This window comes from Bos javanicus, chromosome 1 (genome assembly GCF_032452875.1).
Source record: "Bos javanicus breed banteng chromosome 1, ARS-OSU_banteng_1.0, whole genome shotgun sequence".
Lineage (NCBI taxonomy): Eukaryota > Metazoa > Chordata > Mammalia > Artiodactyla > Bovidae > Bos > Bos javanicus.
The window spans coordinates 45,108,298-45,129,485 of record NC_083868.1 but is presented as its reverse complement, the minus strand read 5'-3'; the positions used below and the strand labels follow the sequence as shown (position 1 = coordinate 45,129,485).

General features: G+C 39.3%; 1 protein-coding gene across 1 annotated transcript in view; it reads right to left on the bottom strand.

Moving 5' to 3' along the window:
* Positions 1-21,188, bottom strand: part of LOC133254333 (transmembrane protein 45A-like) — an 89,864-nt gene that overhangs the window by 23,572 nt on the left and 45,104 nt on the right. Inside the window, exons 2-4 of the mRNA XM_061428618.1 lie at positions 12,189-12,380; positions 11,276-11,485; positions 9,345-9,529 (exon numbers count right to left, since the gene is read on the bottom strand). Coding sequence (XP_061284602.1) covers positions 9,345-9,529; positions 11,276-11,485; positions 12,189-12,380 — 587 coding nt within the window. The remainder of the gene's footprint in view (positions 1-9,344; positions 9,530-11,275; positions 11,486-12,188; positions 12,381-21,188) is intronic.

Below are 21,188 nucleotides of genomic sequence, written 5' to 3'. Positions count from 1 at the left end.
CTTTGCTAACTAAAACTTCTTGGGGGTCTGGACGGTCAACATCTGCCTGAGAAGTTGCGCCGGTTGTACACCTAGATAACCGAGCAGCAGGAAGGTGATAAGTCGCAGCAATTGCGCTCACCAAACACCTCATCACCTGAGCTGCTCGGACCTGGGAAGGGCACAAAACGCAGGCCCAACCGAGTCTGCGCCTCTGAGGACTACCCGAGTGCCTGAACCTGAGCTGCTTGGACCTGGGAGGTGCAGGCAGCCCAGGGCCGGGCACGGATGGTTCCTGGTGGAGCAACCTAGAGCCTGAGCAGTGTGGGCAGGGAGGCTACACGCGCAGTGAGCGGGGGCTGGCCCAGTGTGGCTGAGGCACTGCGAGCACACGCCAGTGTTATTTGTTTGCAGCATCCCTCCCTCCCTCCCCACAGTGCGACTGAACAAGTGAGCCTAAAAAAAAAAAAGTGTCCTCCACCATCCCCTTTGTGTCAGGGCAGAAACCAGACACTGAAGAGACCAGCAAACAGAAGGAGCTATAACAGAGGGAAACGCCTTGGAAGCTACAGGCAATAGATTAAAACCCTGTGGTTAATACCAACTACATAGGAAGGGGCCTATAGATCTTGAGAAATATAAGTCGGACCAAGGAACTAGCCAAAAATGAACTGAACCCACAAAACTCACAACAAAACCAGAGAAAGTCCTAGATATACTTTTACTATTTTTACGATCATTCTTTCTTTTTTTTTTTAATTTTTTAAAAAAATTTTAAGTCCTGTATTATTCCTTTAATTTTCACTTTTATAACCTATTACTTTGCAAAAAAAAAAAAGACCCATTTTTTTTTACAAAGCAAACTTCATATATATAAATTTTATCATTTTTTTGACCTTGTTTTGTTTGTTTGTTTGTTTCTTTTTGTTTTTGTTTTTCTTCTTTTCTTTAACATTGTATTTTTGAAATTCCAAACTCTACCCTAGATTTTTAATTTTAGCTTTTTGGTATTTGTTATCAATTTTGTACCTATAGTTTTTTTTTATATAATTTCTGTGACTTTTTTTTTTCTTTTCTCTGTTTCTTTCTCTTCTTCTTTTATATAACATTGTATATCTGAAATCCCAAACTGTACTCTAGATTTTTAATTTATGTTTTTTGGTATTTGTTATCAATTTTGTACATGTATTTTCTTTATAATTTTTACGACTTTGTTTTTGTTTGTTTTTTTTTTTTCTCTTTATTTTTCTTCTTCTCTTTTTTAACATTTTATTTTTGAAATTCCAAACTCTACTCTAGATTTTTAACTTTTGCTTTTTGGTATTAGTTATCAATTTTGTACCTATATTTTCTTTATAATTTTCACGACCTTGTTTGTTTTTGTTTGTTCATTTTTTCTCTCTTTCTTTCCCTTCTTCTTTCCTTTAACATCATTTTTTTGATATTCCAAACTCTACTCTAGATTTTTAATTTTTGCTTTTATGTATTTGTTACCAATTTTGTACCTTTAAGAACCCAATCTTCAGTACCCATTTTTCACTAGGGAGCGAGATTACTGGCTTGACTGCTCTCTCTCCCTTTGAACTCTCCTTTTTCTCCACCAGGTCGCCTGTGTCTCCTCCCTAACCCCTCTCCACTCTACCCAACTCTGTGAATTTCTGTGTGCTCCAGACAGTGGAGAACACTTAGGGAACTGATTACTGGCTGAATCTGTCTCCCTCCTTTTCATTCCCCCCTTTTATCCTCCTGGCCACCTCTGTCTCCTTCCTCCTTCTTCTCTTCTCTGTATAACTCCGTGAACATCTCTGAGTGGTCCAGTTGTGGAGTGCACATAAGGAAGTGATTACTGGCTAGCCCACTCTCTCCTCTATTGATTCCACCTCATCTCATTCGGGTCACCTCTAACTCCCTCCTCCCTCTTCTCTTCTCCATGTAACGCTGGGAATCTCTCTGGGTGACCCTCATGGTAGAGAAACTTTTCATCTTTAATGTAGATGTTTTATCAATGGTGCTATATAGAAGGAGAAATTTTGAAACTACTGTAAAAATAAGACCGATAACTGGAAGCAGGAGGCTTAAGTCCAAACCCTGACTCCAGGGAACTCCTGACTCCAAGGAACATTAATTGATAGGCGCTCATCAACGCCTCCATACCTACACTGAAACCAAGCACCACACAAGGGCCAACAAGTTCCAGGGCAAGACATACCAAGCAAATTCTCCAGCAACAAAGGAACACAGCCCTGAGCTCCAAGATATAGGCTACCTAAAGTCACACCAAAACCACAGACATCCCATAACTCATTACTGGACACTTAATTGCACTCCAGAGAAAAGAAATACAGCTCCACCCACCAGAACACCATCACAAGCTTCCCTAACCAAGAAACCTTGACAAGCCACCTGTACAAACCCACACACAGCCAGGAAACACCACAATAAAGAGAACTCCACAAACTGCCAGAATACAGAAAGGACACCCCAAACTCAGCAATTTAAACAAGATGAAGAGACAGAGGAATACCCAGCAGATAAAGGAACAGGATAAATGCCCACCAAACCAAACAAAAGAGGAAGAGATAGGGAATCTACCTGATAAAGAATTCCGAATAATGATAGTGAAATTGATCCAAAATCTTGAAATCAAAATGGAATCACAGATAAATAGCCTGGAGACAAGGATTGAGAGGATGCAAGAAAGGTTTAACAAGGACCTAGAAGAAATAAAAAAGAGTCAATACATAATGAATAATGCAATAAATAAAATTAAAAACACTCTAGAGGCAACAAATAGTAGAATAACAGAGGCAGAAGATAGGATTAGTGAATTAGAAGATAGAATGGTAGAAATAAATGAATCAGAGAGGATAAAAGAAAAATGAATTTAAAGAAATGAGGACAATCTCAGAGACCTCCAGGACAATATTAAATGCTACAACATTCAAATCATAGGGGTCCTAGAAGAAGAAGACAAAAAGAAAGACCATGAGAAAATACTTGAGGAGATAATAGTTGAAAACTTCCCTAAAATGGGGAAGGAAATAATCACTCAAGTCCAAGAAACACAGAGAGTCCCAAACAGGATAAACCCAAGGCAAAACACCCCAAGACACATATTAATCAAATTAACAAAGATCAAACACAAAGAACAAATATTAAAAGCAGCAAGGGAAAAACAACAAACAACACACAAGGGAATTCCCATAAGGATAACAGCTGATCTTTCAATAGAAACTCTTCAAGCCAGGAGGGAATGGCAAGACATACTTAAAATGATGAAAGAAAATAACCTACAGCCCAGATTATTGTACCCAGCAAGGATCTCATTCAAATATGAAGGAGAAATCAAAAGCTTTTCAGACAAGCAAAAGCTGAGAGAATCCTGCACCACCAAACCAGCTCTCCAACAAATACTAAAGGATATTCTCTAGACAGGAAACACAAAAAGGGTGTATAAATTCAAACCCAAAACAATAAAGTAAATGGCAACAGGATCATACTTATCCGTAATTACCTTAAATGTAAATGGGTTGAATGCCCCAACCAAAAGACAAAGACTGGCTGAATGGATACAAAAACAAGACCCCTATATATGTTGTCTACAAGACACCCACTTCAAAACAGGGGACACATACAGACTGAAAGTGAAGGGCTGGAAAAAGATTTTCCACGCAGATAGGGACCAAAAGAAAGCAAGAGTAGCAATACTCATATCAGATAAAATAGACTTTAAAACAAAGGCTGTGAAAAGAGACAAAGATGGTCACTACATAATGATCAAAGGATCAATCCAAGAAGAAGATAGAACAATTATAAATATATATGCACTCAACACGGGAGCACCACAATATGTAAGACAAATGCTAACAAGTATGAAAGGAGAAATTAACAATAACACAATAATAGTGGGAGACTTTAATACCCCACTCACACCTATGGATAGATCAACTAAACAGAAAATTAACAAGGAAACACAAATTTTAAATGATACAATAGACCAGTTAGACCTAATTGATATCTATAGGACATTTCATCCCAAAACAATGAATTTCACCTTTTTCTCAAGTGCACATGGAACCTTCTCCAGGATAGATCACATCCTGGGCCATAAATTTAGCCTTGGTAAATTCAAAAAAATAGAAATCATTCCAAGCATCTTTTCTGACCACAATGCAGTAAGATTAGATCTCAATTACAGGAGAAAAACTATTAAAAATTCCAACATATGGAGGCTGAACAACACGCTGCTGAATAACCAACAAATCACAGAAGAAATCAAAAAAGAAATCAAAATTTGCATAGAAACGAATGAAAATGAAAACACAACAACCCAAAACCTGTGGGACACTGTAAAAGCAGTCCTAAGGGGAAAGTTCATAGCAATACAGGCATACCTCAAGAAACAAGAAAAAAGTCAAATAAATAACCTAACTCTACACCTAAAGCAACTAGAAAAGGAAGAAATGAAGAACCCCAGGGTTAGTAGAAGGAAAGAAATCTTAAAAATTAGGGCAGAAATAAATGCAAAAGAAACAAAAGAGACCATAGCAAAATTAAACAAAGCCAAAAGCTGGTTCTTTGAAAGGATAAATAAAATTGACAAACCATTAGCCAGACTCATCAAGAAACAAAGGGAGAAAAATCAAATCAATAAAATTAGAAATGAAAATGGAGAGATCACAACAGACAACACAGAAATACAAAGGATCATAAGAGACTACTATCAACAATTATATGCCAATAAAATGGACAACGTGGAAGAAATGGACAAATTCTTAGAAAAGTACAACTTTCCAAAACTGGACCAGGAAGAAATAGAAAATCTTAACAGACCCATCACAAGCACGGAAATTGAAACTGTAATCAAAAATCTTCCAGCAAAGAAAAGCCCAGGTCCAGACGGCTTCACAGCTGAATTCTATCAAAAATTTAGAGAAGAGCTAACACCTATCCTACTCAAACTCTTCCAGAAAATTGCAGAGGAAGGTAAACTTCCAAACTCATTCTATGAGGCCACCATCACCCTAATACCAAAACCTGACAAAGATCCCACAAAAAAAGAAAACTACAGGCCAATATCACTGATGAACACAGATGCAAAAATCCTTAACAAAATTCTAGCAATCAGAATCCAACAACACATTAAAAAGATCATACACCATGACCAAGTGGGCTTTATCCCAGGGATGCAAGGATTCTTCAATATCCACAAATCAATCAATGTAATACACCACATTAACAAATTGAAAAATAAAAACCATATGATTATCTCAATAGATGCAGAGAAAGCCTTTGACAAAATTCAACATCCATTTATGATAAAAACTCTCCAGAAAGCAGGAATAGAGGGAACATACCTCAACATAATAAAAGTTATATATGACAAACCCACAGCAAACATTATCCTCAATGGTGAAAAATTGAAAGCATTTCCTCTAAAGTCAGGAACAAGACAAGGGTGCCCACTTTCACCATTACTATTTAACATAGTTTTGGAGGTTCTGGCCACAGCAATCAGAGCAGAAAAAGAAATAAAAGGAATCCAAATTGGAAAAGAAGAAGTAAAACTCTCCCTGTTTGCAGATGACATGATCCTCTACATAGAAAACCCTAAAGACTCCACCAGAAAATTACTAGAACTAATCAATGATTATGGTAAAGTTGCAGGATACAAAATCAACACACAGAAATCCCTTGCATTCCTATACACTAATAATGAGAAAACAGAAAGAGAAATTAAGGAAACAATTCCATTCACCATTGCAATGGAAAGAATAAAATACTTAGGAATATATCTACCTAAAGAAACTAAAGACCTATATATAGAAAACTATAAAACTATAAAACACTGGTGAAAGAAATCAAAGAGGACACTAATAGATGTAGAAATATACCTTGTTCATGGATTGGAAGAATCAATATAGTGAAAATGAGTATACTACCCAAAGCAATTTATAGATTCAATGCAATCCCTATCAAGCTACCAATGGTATTCTTCACAGAGCTAGAACAAATAATTTCACAATTTGTATGGAAATACAAAAAACCTCGACTAGCCAAAGCGATCTTGAGAAAGAAGAATGGAACTGGAGGAATCAACCTACCTGACTTCAGGCTCTACTACAAAGCCACAGTTATCAAGACAGTATGGTACTGGCACAAAGACAGAAATATAGATCAATGGAACAAAATAGAAAGACCAGAGATAAATCCACGCACCTATGGACACCTTATCTTTGACAAAGGAGGCAAGAATATACAATGGATTAAAGACAATCTCTTTAACAAGTGGTGCTGGGAAATCTGGTCAACCACTTGTAAAAGAATGAAACTAGAACACTTCCTAACACCATACACAAAAATAAACTCAAAATGGATTAAAGATCTCAATGTAAGACCAGAAACTATAAAACTCCTAGAGGAGAACACAGGCAAAACACTCTCCGACATACATCACAGCAGGATCCTCTATGACCCACCTCCCAGAATATTGGAAATAAAAGCAAAAATAAACAAATGGGACCTAATTAAACTTAAAAGCTTCTGCACAACAAAGGAAACTATTAGCAAGGTGAAAAGACAGCCTTCAGAATGGGAGAAAATAATAGCAAATGAAGCAACGGACAAACAACTAATCTCAAAAATATACAAGCAACTCCTACAGCTCAACTCCAGAAAAATAAATGACCCAATCAAAAAATGGGCCCAAGAACTAAATAGACATTTCTCCAAAGAAGACATACAGATGGCTAACAAACACATGAAAAGATGCTCAACATCACTCATTATCAGAGAAATGCAAATCAAAACCACTATGAGGTACCATTTCACGCTAGTCAGAATGGCTGCAATCCAAAAGTCTACAAGCAATAAATGCTAGAAAGGGTGTGAAGAAAAGGGAACCTTCTTACACTGTTGGTGGGAATGCAAACTAGTACAGCCACTATGGAGAAAAGCGTGGAGATTCCTTAAGAATCTGGAAATAGAAGTGTCTTATGATCCAGCAATCCCACTGCTGGGCATACACACTGAGGAAACCAGAAGGGAAAGAGACACGTGTACCCCAATGTTCATCGCAGCACTGTTTATAATAGCCAGGACATGGAAGCAACCTAGATGTCCATCAGCAGATGAATGGATAAGAAAGCTGTGGTACATATACACAATGGAGTATTACTCAGCCATTAAAAAGAACACATTTGAATCAGTTCTAATGAGGTGGATGAAACTGGAGCCTATTATACAGAGTGAAGTAAGCCAGAAAGAAAAACACCAATACAGTATACTAATGCATATATATGGAATTTAGAAAGATGGTAACAATAACCCTGTGTACGAGACAGCAAAAGAGACACTGATGTATAGAACAGTCTTTTGGACTCCGTGGGAGAGGGAGAGGGTGGGAAGATTTGGAAGAATGGCATTGAAACATGTATAATATCATGTATGAAACTAGTCGCCAGTCCAGGTTCGATGCACGATACTGGATGCTTGCGGCTGGTGCACTGGGACAACCCAGAGGGATGGTATGGGGAGGGAGGAGGGAGGAGGGTTCAGGATGGGGAACGCATGTATACATGTGGCGGATTCATTTCGATATTTGGCAAAACTAATACAATATTGTAAAGTTTAAAAATAAAAATTTAAAAAAATAAAATAAAAAGAGTCGAAGAGCTTGACTTTACCCCTACATCCAGAGAAATCTCTAATTTCCTTTTAGTTCCCCTGGAGCCAAATAACCAACCATCATGCCTACCCCAGACTTGGAGTCCACAGAGCTACAGCCCAGCTCTGCTCAGTCTGGGAATGTCTAGTCTCGTCTATTTTTATTCTATTCACTGGGGGCTTGCCCTATTTTTGTTTGTGGTGTTTAATTTGCAACTGTGTATTTTTAAACTCTCTTACTTTCATTTACTTTTCTATTCTTTTAATTTACTTTTTATTTTATAGGTATTTTTGATAGTTTATGTGTCATTGTTACATATTTGAAGCAGAGGCAATACACTGAGGCATAAACTCACTGTGTCATCTTGATCTGAAATTATCACTATTAAGTTGTTTAATTTTATTTTTAGTTTTGAATCAGCAATACCAGAACATAGTAAAATATTCCAATCAAGAGATATAGAATGCATAATCACATCTTACATGCCATTCTATTTAGCTTGCCAACTGATGGTAAATAATCTCACAATACAACATCTATATACCAAATGGTTAAATTCACTGATTATCAAATTATACCATGATAAGGTATTTGTTATTTTTTCCAAATCATTTTACCTTCAAAAAACCCCTGAATCTCAGACCCTATTTACTAGCCTGTGCTCCAACAACCTTTCTACTCCCCCACAAGCTTAAATATCACATCTTTCCTAGCCCCCGTTTGACCATAATGTTTCTCTGAGTCTACCAGGGCTTTCTTATCAATCTTCACTGAAATGCAAATCCCTGGAAGAACCTCATCATCCCAAATCCCTGCACTTTAGTGACTAAAAACCTCCTCTAAGAAATCTTCTGTGATTAAACCACATTCACCTTTTATTCCAGACTTTCCTTATATTCATGAATGTATGTTCAGACAGAGGATGAGACGGTTGGATGGCGTCACCAACTCAATGGATATGAATTTGAGTAAAGTCCAGGAGTTGATGATGGACAGGGAGGCCTGGTGTGCTGTAGTCCATGGGGTCACAAAGAGTCGGACATGACTGACCGAACTGAACTGAACTGATAAAGTATATGTTCACTGATTGGAATATATGTTTTCAACAACACTCCAAGGTTAGGGAGTCAACAATAAAAGTGCCTGGGATTTGGAGTCAGACAGACCCACATTTAGATCCTAGTTCCACTACTGTGTGATCCTGAGTAAGTAACCTGCTCTCTCTGAGTCTCTTTATCAGTTAGTTGGGGATGATAATATCTAACTTCCAAGTTGTCGTGAAGACAAAATGAAAATGAAACAATGTGTATGTAAAAGTCATGTCCAGGGGCCGGCACATACTTATTCCTCAATAGATAATAATTCCCTTCCTTTCCTGCCTTCCTTATGTTTCTCGAGCTTATTACCCATTAGGCTTTAAGTGACTTTAGCATCGGGAACTGCTTCCAGCTAAGCACCAGCTCAGAGTTCCTACAAATGGATATTCAGGTGTGTGATGAAGGTGTACACCTCCCACCTCCTTCCCTGCTGCTCTGCCACTATTCTCACCAGGGCTGCTGGGCCCCTCAAAGGCCTGCATTCTCACTACCAGCAGCATATCAGAAGGAAATCTTTGGGTTCCAGGGCACAACACCCACAATCAAAGAGAGAAGGTCATCAGTGCAGACACCAGGCACATTCACTGGAGGCCCCAACTCACCTGCCAGAACCAGCTTCCCTGAAGCAGGAAAAGGCTTGTCCGCAGAAGTTCCACAGTTATCTTGGCCTGTATGAAGAGCTCCATGAAGGTAATCAGGGCTGTCAAACAGATGGCCAAGAACAGAAGATTGTGCGCAAAGATGTCCAGCACTTCCCGGCCATGAGTGTGATTGTAGAAAACAAAAGCTGTTGGAGGCAGAAAAAATAGTTTGTCTTTCTCAATGAAACTACTGTTCCTCCCCCATCTCCACACAGCTTTACATTAAGCACACACATTTGTCCAAAATATAAGGTGCCCACTGCTTCCATTAATAATGGAAATCTCTAGCATTTTTGGAGTCATCACTATACCTGTTTACAATGTAATCTTTGAAATCTCCTTTTCCCTTCCCCAGTCTTTATTCTCTTCTCCAATACATCATGACATTTTCAACTAACTAAATTTCAAACCATATTTTATGCAAAAGGATAAATAATAAGCATGATGAAGGCAGGGGAGCAGGAGTTAGGGCAAGTGGACAGATGAATGAAATAGTCTTTCCTTAAGCAATTTAGTCTACTGGAGACAGCAAATATAAACACAAATCATAAGAGTGCACTGCGATGGGTAGGGCAAGGTTCTCTGGAAGCTCCCAAGAAGTAGTAACTAACTATATTTTTAATCCTATGGACAGATAGTGGCTTCAACTTCATCCTTTTCATTCGGATGTATAGGAAAAGATGTTCATTCAAAATATAGTAACATCTGGAGAGTAGCTTCGGTGTGAATGGATACATGCAGATATGTATGGTTGAGTCCCTTTGCTGTCCACCTGAAACTATCAAAGCATTGTTAATCAACTATACTCCAATATAAAATAAAAAGTTTAAAATAATATGATAACATCTGAGATAATGAGAATCATGCTGTTGGTGACTGTTGCCCAACTTTTATCTATCACTTGTTCTCAAAGAGCATTTGGCAAAAGCACTTATCTTTAGATGTAGGAGGCAAGGTGGACATTAGAAATGACTGCCTCTTGATAATTGGGGGCTTTTTAGTTCTATGACCAGTCTACCCCTTACATATAAAATGTTGTGGTTCAGTCACTAAGTCGTATCCAACTCTTCTGTGACCCCATGGACTGCAGCCCACCAGGCTCCTCTTCCATGGGATTATCCAGGCAACAATACTGGAGTGTGTTGCCATTTCCTTCTCCATACATATAAAATAAATGAAAACAAAGCATTAAATACTTGTCATCAGTGTTTTCTTATGCAGTAACAGGGAGGCCAACTGAACAAAAAGTGTTAGGACCTCAATTTTATGTGACTGGATTTTTTGGACTCTGTTTATCATGTAATGGTGGAGTTTCATTATATCAATATTAAAAAGGCTACTTCATAGGTATGGGAACTATTCTGCTTTGAGTGGTCTCTTCTTTGGAGGATATTCATGCTTTACTAACCCCAGAGAAGGAAATGGCAACCCACTTCAATATTCTTGCCTGGGAAATCTCATGGACAGAGAAGCCTGATGGATTTCAGTCCATGGGATCACAAAGAGTTGGACACAACTGAGTGACTAAAAAACAACAACAACAACGCTTCACTACTCTGAGCTCAGTTTGTTGTGTTAAAAATGGAAATAATGATCATCTCCAGGATAAACCTGAGATAAATGAGCATAGCAGGTGGTTCTTTAAGGTAGATGTGAAATTTGAATACGATACCTGAATATTGTGCTTGTCCAGTTTTACTAAATAAGTTAGTAGGGAAGGGAAATCTTTGGCATCCTGTCTAGGACACCTCAATAGCTTACCATGACCCAGACAGCTGGCCTACAGGTCAAGGCTGTACCAGGACACCAAAGGAAAGGTGCCCTTTATTGTTGTAAAGGGCTAGACAAATGTCCAATAATAATGAAAGATAAATGAAAACACTCATACTTACCCTCCACAAATAAGGCATTTAATAGCATTAACTTGCTAAAGGAGGGAGGAAGTGACCTGATGGAACATAAGATGTTTGTCACACCCAGCAGCCCAAAGAAGAGGTATATGGTAAAATGATGCCAGTCTAGGAGTCTGACCCATTGATTCTCTTTGTAGTTGTATAAGATCAAGTGCGGTCCTCCAGGAATAAACTGTCCTGAAAGTATGCCTGCAGAGGGATAAATCACACTTTAAGCCATCTTTCCACAGCTTTACTGAAAACTGAAAATGCAGAAGGATCAGCCTACAGCTTAGCCCAATATATTGTCTTTTTATGGCACTGATTCTTCTTTCTGGGCCATTACCTAACAGCTGAGCACTGGTTCTTTAGACTGGTTTAGAGCTTCAAAGACTGGTTTAGATAATCCCTTTTAGTCAAAGATAGCCAATTCTGTCAAACAGCTATGTCAGATCTTCAAAGCTAATGGACTTAGTTCCACTGAGTTCCCCGATCAGTTACACTGACAGACTAAGTTCCTATTTTAATCTAATGACTAGATAAATCCTGAGTAATTTTGGATTTAGATTTGTGAGACCAATCCTATAGCATCTGATTACTTCCTTCTTACACAGTACGTCTTTGGGTCGGGAGTTGTGCTTGGTTCAGGATTAAAATGCTAGAGTTCAGCTTCTCCCCAATTAAGGATAACCAAATACAACTGAGCAACTGAACCGAACTGTTAGAAAACCAGGCTTGAACTGAATTGCTACATGATCAAGCAATAAAAAACAGAAATACAATTAGAATACGTATTCAGATGTATTTGAATAAAAAATTTGTTTTAGTAATCTCTTGTTTTGATATTCAGTCTTCTCTTTGCATGTGAAAATACACCAAGAAAGCAAACAGAACACAGAAAAGGATCACTCACCGATTAAAGCCATTCCAACTAGTACAATTCCCTCCAACATTTCCATTCGACAGAATAATGCTTTGGGATCGAAGTAGGAAGTCTGCTTCTGGTTTTTGAAGGCATATTTCAGAACGCACTTTGTAGTCCACCAAATCCCCAACGTAATTAAGAAGACTCCAGGGAGAATATGGCCTTTGAAATCCCCCATGACTACCAAAATAAGAACATAGAGAAGATGAAGGCATTTCATTTCCAGAACTTGGCCTAAATGTCACTTTTTCTGTAAAGTATACTATCTCTGATAATGGTAGATATACCACTGAGTCAGAGGATCCAGTATTACTGATGACAGTAGTAGACCTATTACAATATCAACAATACCAGCAAGTAGAAAAATCCACATTTGTTGAACACTTACCTTTGTCTAGGCACTGTGTCAAGTGGTTTACATGTGATCTCTAACTTAATTTTCACAACATACGCATAAATCAAGGGTTAAATCACATTTTCAATTGGCATACAAGTATAGGAAGTGAAATGACTTACCCAAACCTCACAACTATTGGGAAAAAAAAAAAAACTTATTGTTTTTAACAGAGAACTGAAAAGATCTTTGAAAAATGATAGTGTGTACTCAACCAACACATTTTAAATATATTTGAAAGAAAGTAACATGAAAGTTTTATCTTTATGTTTAAAACTTGAAGTGATATAAAATTGCCTACAAGAATTTTTAAATAGGTAATTTCAAAGTATCAAACACCAAGAGTGTGGAAAAGATCATTAGTACTTATCAAATATCTGTACTCTTCCACACTTTTCCCAGCCACTTCACCATTTGATCAGAATCACATTTCCAGTTCTGAGCAGTGGACTGTGGCATTTGTCACTTCCAGGGTGAGTCAGTTAAGAATCTACATGCTTCCTTTAACTCACTTTTCCCCTGCCTTGGCAACCTGGGCATAGCATATCTACAAGATAGAAGACAATCAAACAGCCTGCATCAGATTTCTACAAGAAACAACTCTTTATTGGGTTAAGTCATTTAAACATTGAGGTTTAATAGCTTAATCAAGCAGATCCAAAGGGATACCAAGCTAAAACATACTGCAAATTCTGTTCATTCCATTGCTACATGATTGACCAATAAAAATCACACATATCCTCCTTTTTGGTCAGCACTATATAAAACTATTGCACTCATCTAACACGCTAAAAGTAATGCTCAAAATTCTCCAAGCTAGCCTTCAACAGAAAAAGAAACAAGAACTTCCAGATGTTCAAGCTGGGATTAGAAAAGGCAGGGGAGAAGGCAATGGCACCCCACTCCAGTACTGTTGCCTGGAAAATCCCATGGATGGAGGAGCCCCTGGTAGGCTGCAGTCCATGGGGTCGCTAAGAGTTGGACACAACTGAGCGACTTCACTTTCACTTTCCACTTTCATGCATTGGAGAAGGAAATGGCAACCCACTCCAGTGTTCTTGCCTGGAGAATCCCATGGACAGAGAAGCCTGGTAGGCTGCAGTCCATGGGGTCTCACAGAGTTGGACATGACTGAAGCGACTGAGCAACAGCAGCAGCAGCAGAAAAGGCAGAGGAACCACAGATCAAATTGTCAACATTCGTTGGATCAGAGAAAAAGAAAGAGAATACAAGAAAAACATCTATTTCTGCTTCATTGACTATGCTAAAGCCTTTGACTGTGTGGATCACAATAACCTATGGAAAATTCTGAAAGAGATGGGAATACCAGACCACCTGACCTGCCTCCTAAGAAATCTGTATGCACGATAAGAAGCAACAGTTAGAATTGGACATGGAACAACAGACTGGTTCCAAATCAGGAAAGGAGTATGTCAAGGCTGTATATTGTCACCCTGCTTATTTAATTTATATTCAAAGTATATCATGCAAAATGCTGGGCTGGATGAAGCATAAGCTGGAATGAAGATTCAGTTCAGTTCAGTCACTCAGTTGTGTCCAACTCTCTGTGAGCCCATGGACTGCAGTACGCCAGGCTTCCCTGTCCATCACAAACTTCCAGAGCTTACTCAAACTCATGTCCATTGAGTCAGTGATGTCATCCCCTTCTCCTCCCACCTTCACTCTTTCCCAGAATCAGGGTCTTTTCAAATGAGTCAGTTCTTCCCATCAGGTGGCCAAAGTATTGGAGTTTCAGTTTCAGTATCAGTCCTTCCAATGAATATTCAGGACTGATTTCCTTTAGGATTGACTACTTGGATCTCCTTGCAGTCCAAGAGACTCTCAAGAGTCTTCTCCAACACCACAGTTCAAAAGCATCAATTCTTCAGTGTTCAGCTTTCTTTATAGTCCAACTCTCACATCCATACATGACTTACTGAAAAAACTAAAACTGTGACTAGATGGACTTTTGTTGGCAAAGTAATGTCTCTGCTTTTGAATATGCTATCTAGGTTGGTCATAACTTTCCTTCCAAGGAGCAAGCATCTTTTAATTACATGGCTGCAGTCACCATCTGCAGTGATTTTGGAGCCCCCCAAAATAAACTCTGTCACTGTTTCCATTGTTTCCCCATCTACTTACCATGAAGTGATGGGACCAGATGCCGTGATCTGTTTTCTTAACATTGTTTTAAGCCAACTTTTCACTCTCCTCTTTCACTTTCATCAAGAGGCTCTTTAGTTCTTCTTCACTTTCTGCCATAGGAGTGGTATCAGCTGCATATCTGAGGTTATTGGTATTTCTCCCAGCAAACTTGATTCTAGCTTGTGCTTCATCCAGCCTGGCATTTCTCATGATGTACTCTGCATATAAGTTAAATAAGCAGGGTGACAATATACAGCCTTGACGTACTCCTTTCCCAATTTGGAACCAGTCCATTGCTGGCAAATGGACTGGAACTGGACCAGTCCATGTCCAGTTCTAACTGTTGCTTCTTGACCTGCATACACATTTCTCAGGAGACAGGTAAGGTGGTCTGGCGTTCCCATCTCTTTCAGAATTTTCCATAGTTCTTTGTGAACCACAGAGTCAAAGGCTTTGGTGTAGTCAATAAAGCAGAAATAAACATTTTTCTGGAACTCTCTTGCTTTTTTGATGATCCAACGGATGTTGGCAACTTGATCTCTGGTTCTTCTGCCTTTTCTAAATCCAGCTTGAACATCTGGAAGTTCACAGTTCACCTACTGTTGAAGCCCAGCACAGAGAATTTTGAGCATTACTTTTCTAGTGTAAGATGTGTGCAACTGTGTGGTAGTTTGAACATTCTTTGGCATTGCCTTTCTTTGGGATTGGAATGAAAACTGACCTTTTCCACTCCTGTGGCCATTGCTGAGTTTTCCAAATTTGCTGGCCTATTGAGTGCAGCACTTTCATAGCATCATTTTTAGGATCTGAAATAGCTCAACTGGAATTCCATCACCTCCACTAGCTTTGTTCATAGTGATGCTTTCTAAGGCCCACTTGACCTCGCGTTCCAGGATGTCTGGCTCTAGGTGAGTGATCACACCATTGTGATTATCTGGGTCATAAAGATCTTTTTTGTGTAGTTCTTCTGTGTATTCTTGCCACCTCTTCTTAATATCTTCTGCTTCTGTTAGGTCCATAACATTTCTGTCCTTTATTGAGCCCATCTTTGCATAAAATGTTCCCCTGGTTTCTCCAATTTTCTTTTTTTTTTTTTCTCCAATTTTCTTAACGATATCTCTAGTCTTCCCATTCTTTTGTTTTCCTCTATTTCTTTACACTGATCACTGAGGAAGGCTTTCTTATGTCTCCTTGCTATTCTTTGGAACCCAGCATTCAAATGGGTATATCTTTCCTTTTCTCCTTTGCCTTTAGCTTCTCTTCTTTTCTCAGCTATTTCTAAGGCCTCCTCAGACAACCATTTTGCCTTTTTGCATTTCTTTTTCTTGGGGATGGTCTTGATCACTCCCTCCTGTACAATGTCATGAGCCTCTGTTCATAATTCTTCAGGCACTCTGTCTATCAGATCTAATCTTTTGAATCTATTTCTCACTTCCACTGTATAATCATAAGGGATTTGATTTCGGTCATACCTGAATGGTCTAGTGGTGTTCCCTACTTTCTTCAATTCAAGTCTGAATTTGGCAATAAGGAGTTCATGATCTGAGCCATAATCAGTCAGCTCCCTGTCTTGTTTTTGCTGACTGTGTATAGTTTCTCTATCTTCAGCCACAAAGAATATAATCAGTCTGAATTCAGTATTGACCATCTGATGATGTCCATGTGTAGAGTCTTCTCTTGTGCTGTTGAAAGAGAGTGTTTGCTATGATCACTGCATTCTCTTGGCAAAACTCTATTAACCTTTGCCCTGATTCATTCTGTGCTCCAAGACTGTTTGCCTGTTACTCCAGGTATTTCTTGACTTCCTACTTTTTTCCAGTCCCCTGTAATGAAAAGGACATCTCTTTTGGGTGTTAGTTCTAAAAGGTCTTGTAGGTCTACATAGAATCATTCAACTTCTTCAGCATTACTGGTTGGGGAGTAGACTTGGATTACTATGATATTGAATGGTTTGCCTTGGAAACGAACAGAGATCATTCTGTCTTTTTTGAGATCACATCCAGGTACTGCATTTCAGACTCTTTTGTTGACTATGATGGCTACTTCATTTCTTGTAAGGGATTCTTGCTCACAGTAGTAGATATAATGGTCATCTGAGTTAAATTCACCCATTCTGGTCCATTTTAGTTTGCTGATTCCTAGAATGTTGATGTTCACTCTTGCCATCTCCTGTTTGACCACTACCAATTTGCCTTGATTCACGGACCTAACATTCCAGGTTCCTATGCAGACTTTACTTCCATCACCAGTCATATTCACAACTGGGTATTGTTTTTGCTTTGGCTCCATCTCTTCATACTTTCTGGAGTTATTTCTCCATTGATCTCCAGCAGCATATTTGGCACCTACTGACCTGGGGAGTTCATCTTTCAGTGTCCTATCTTTTTGTCTTTTCATTCTGTTCATGCCGGGAGAAATAATAATATCCTCACATATGCTGATGACACCACTCTTATGGCAGAAAGCAAAAAAGAACCAAAGAGCCTCTTGATGAAAGTGAAAGAGGAGAGTGAAAAACTTTGCCTAAAACTCAAGATTCAAAAACTAAGATCATGGCATTCAGTCCCATCATTTCATAGCAAATAGATGGAGAAACAATGGAAACAGTGAAGGTCTTTATTTTTGGGGGCTCCAAAATCACTGTGGACAATGACTGCAGCCATGAAATTAAAAGATGCTTGCTCCTTGGAGAAAAGCTATGACAAACACAGACAGCATATTAAAATGCAGAGACATTACTTTGCTGACAAAGGTCCATCTAGTCAAAGCTATGGTTTTTCCAGTAGTCATGTATGGATGTGAGAGTTGGACCATAAAGAAAGGTGAGCACCAAAGAATTGATGCTGTTGAACTGTGATGTTGGAGAAGACTCTGGAGAGTCCCTTGGACTGCAAGGAGATCCAACCAGTCCATCCTAAAGGAAATCAGTCCTGAATATTCATTGGAAGGACTGATGCTGAAGCTCCAATACTTTGGCCACCTGATGCAAAGAACTGACTCATTTGGGAAAGACCCTGATTCTGGGAAAGATTTAAGACAGGAGGAGAAGGGGATGACAGAGGATGAGATGGCTGGATGGCTTCACTGACTCAATGGACATGAGTTTAAGCAAGCTCCAGGAGTTGGTGAAGGACAGGGAAGCCTGGCGTGTTTCAGTCCATGGAGTGGCAAAGGGTCTGACATGATGAGTGACTAAACTGAATTGATTGAAAACCAGGCTTGAACTGTATTGCTACATGATCAAGCAATAAAAAACAAAAATATCCTCCTTTTTTGGTCAGTGCTATAGAAAATCAGAGTCTTACCTAGTGGCTCAGACAGTAAAGAGTCTGCCTACAAATTGGGATACCTAGGTTTGATCCCTGGGTGGGGAAGATCCCCTGGAGAAGGCAACGGCAATCTACTCCAGTATTCTTGCCTGGAAAATCCCATGGATGGAGGAGCTTGATGGGCCCCAGTCCATGGGGTGGCAAAGGATCAGACACAACTGAGTGACTAACACACTCATAGAAAATCAGTCTTTAGTTATATGAGTTTTGAATTACATGAGCACCCTTTTGTTCAAAGATATTGTATCATCTACAGAATAACAAAGAGAGTGTTCAGAATAACCCCTGTGGATCTTACAGTGGGCCAGTGCAGGAAAACTCACAAAAGGGGATTTCAGGATTCCCTTCAGCTCAGCAGAGGTGGGTGATGGACCTCTCAATTCAGGGAAAATCCCTTTGAGTTACTTCCACATCCTTCTGACAGAACTGTGAACTTTCAAAGATGAACTATGAAGCTCACTCAAACACTAAAAGGCTCTTAAATCTCCAGCTGAGACCCCAGATAGACATTGTAGCAACCCCAGAATCATCCATACCATCCTAGAGACTCTGCCTCAGCATATCACAAAGTGCCAAATGCAGCTTCTTGTCCAGACTGACTCTAATGAGGGGTGTGACCTGGATGAGGTCCCTTAAGCTCTCTGAGCCTTGGTCCTTAATAAAGAAGGACATGGCTCCCTGACACCTGGAGTTCCTTCCTGCTCTAACAGATTCACTGATTCATTATCCTAACCACCATCTTTATCACAGTGTTACTGAGTCCTCTTGTATGTCATGGCTTAGACAATCACATGAGATTGAAATATACTTCTATGTGGGATTGAGAAGTACACCTAGACTCTAAATATTTTTAACTTTTCTGAAAAAGAATCTGATATATTCTAAAAGAAGCTTAAATTTTACATTCTTTGGTACAGGGAATCCACTTCCAGGAATTTACCCTAAACATCTAACCAGAAATCAGGAACCAAATTACAAGCAATATACATGTCTGAAATTAATAAACAGGGGATATATTTACTTTAAAGAAAAAAAAAAAAAGGTTGTTTTTAAAACTGAGAAGAGGGGACTTTAGATTCAGATTGACTAGAGATGAATCTTAACTTTACTGTTTAACAGTTCCATGACTTTGGGAAAGTTATTTAACCTTTCAGGGTTTTAGCTTTCCCTCTGTAAAATAAAACAAAGTTTCAACCTTATAAAATTAAAATGAGTTGTTCCAAAGCAAATAACCCACAGTATTATTAAATGAGCTCCAGCTATACTCAACATCACAAACTATGAAAGTAAAACCAAATGACAAATTCTTCTTGTATACCAATTGCAGAAAAGCAAGAAGCACCTATACAATTCACTTAGCACTCATTCATGTACTGCCTGTAACATTGCTCCTGCTGTTGACTTAGAGAGTTACTAGCAACTGCAATTTGGAGAAGGCAATGGCACCCCACTCCAGTACTCTTGCCTGGAAAATCCCATGGATGGAGGAGCCTGGTGGGCTGCAGTCCATGGGGTCGCTAAGAGTCAGACACGACCGAGCGACTTCCCTTTCACTTTTCACTTTCATGCATTGGAGAAGGAAATGGCAACCCACTCCAGTGTTCTTGCCTGGAAAATCCCAGGGACAGGGGAGCCTCGTGGGCTGCCGTCTATGGGGTCGCACAGAGTCGGACACGACTCAAGCGACTTAGCAGCAGCAGCAACAGCAGCAGCGACTGCAATTAGAGAATAAGCTCCTTGAAAGCAGGAACCATAAATCTACTCTTCCATTCCCCCCTGGACCTGTACAATACACTATATACTGGGAAGTTGTAAGTTAAGAGTAAAGAAGTCCTTCCTGTAACACAGGATCACATATTTACTCAACACCACCATTAAACTTGGGGCTTCCCTTGTAGCTCAGTCGGTAAAGGATGTGCCTGCAGTGCAGGAGACCTGTGTTCGATTCCTGGGTTGGGAAGATGCCCTGGAGAAGGAAATCACAACCCACTCCAGTATCCTTGCCTGGAAAAGCTCATGGACAGAGGAGCCTGGTGGGCTGCAGTCCATGGGGTCGCAAAGAGTTGGACACGACTGAGTGACTAACACTAACTAACACCATTAAACTAATTATCTTATTTACCACCCAGTACCAGAAAATAATTTTCCTCCAGTTACCACCATTCACCGGCTTGCTCAAACCCAAAATACGCAGGTCATCCTAGAGTCCATCTATGTCCCTGAAAACTAGTTGATTATCGAGATTTACTGCTTCTGCTTTTCTATGTGAACCCTCTCCTGCCCCAAACTAGGCTGACTTCCCTTAGCCTCTTGAATTTTTCTGCTTGGTGAATCTGCCCTGATGGCCCAGACAGGAGATGCTAATACCTTCTCCAAGTATTGAGTTCTTACTTTACTGAATTCTTTCTGTAATTAGTCACTGGAAGTTGGCCTTCTTCATTAGTCTCTATATTTGTTACTATATTGTGAGTGCCTGTGAGGCAGGCAATTGAGGCCTCTCAGAGGTTAAATGCCTATACCATCCTTATTTATTTTTTTAGGCTTCTGGTACATGGGGAAAAGAGAAAGAAAATTCCAAAACAGGTTACCAAAACTGGCTGCTTTTAAGTGTTTACGTTTCCCTAGTAAATACTTTGAATCCACACATAAAATGTATTGCCTATTTTGGTAATAACATGAAAACTTCTGAATTGTGCAGCTCTAGGCCAAATCCACCTCTATGACCAGCTAACAGATTACCACACCCCCAAAGGCTTGAACATACCAGTGTATCTCAGAACAGCCCCTGGGATGTGATAGGGTGGCAATGAGGAATAGTTGAAAGATTTTGAGATGATTGGAATGGGGTGAGAAATTACTTCTTTTCCTATGTCAGCTTTAGATCTTCTGTATCTTTAGCCTTTTAATCTCAAACACTCTGATGGTTCCAATCTTTCTGTTTAAAAAACCCAAACAAAATGAAGTCAAAGCAGGCTTGCTATATTTGCCTGGCTAAGGGACCCATCAGACCCAGTTTCTCCCAGCAACAAAAATGGCACTCAATTGATTTCACTTCCATTGCAGAGAGAGAAAACTCACTCAGAACCTCAAACATCACTCAAGTCAACTTCTAGAACACCA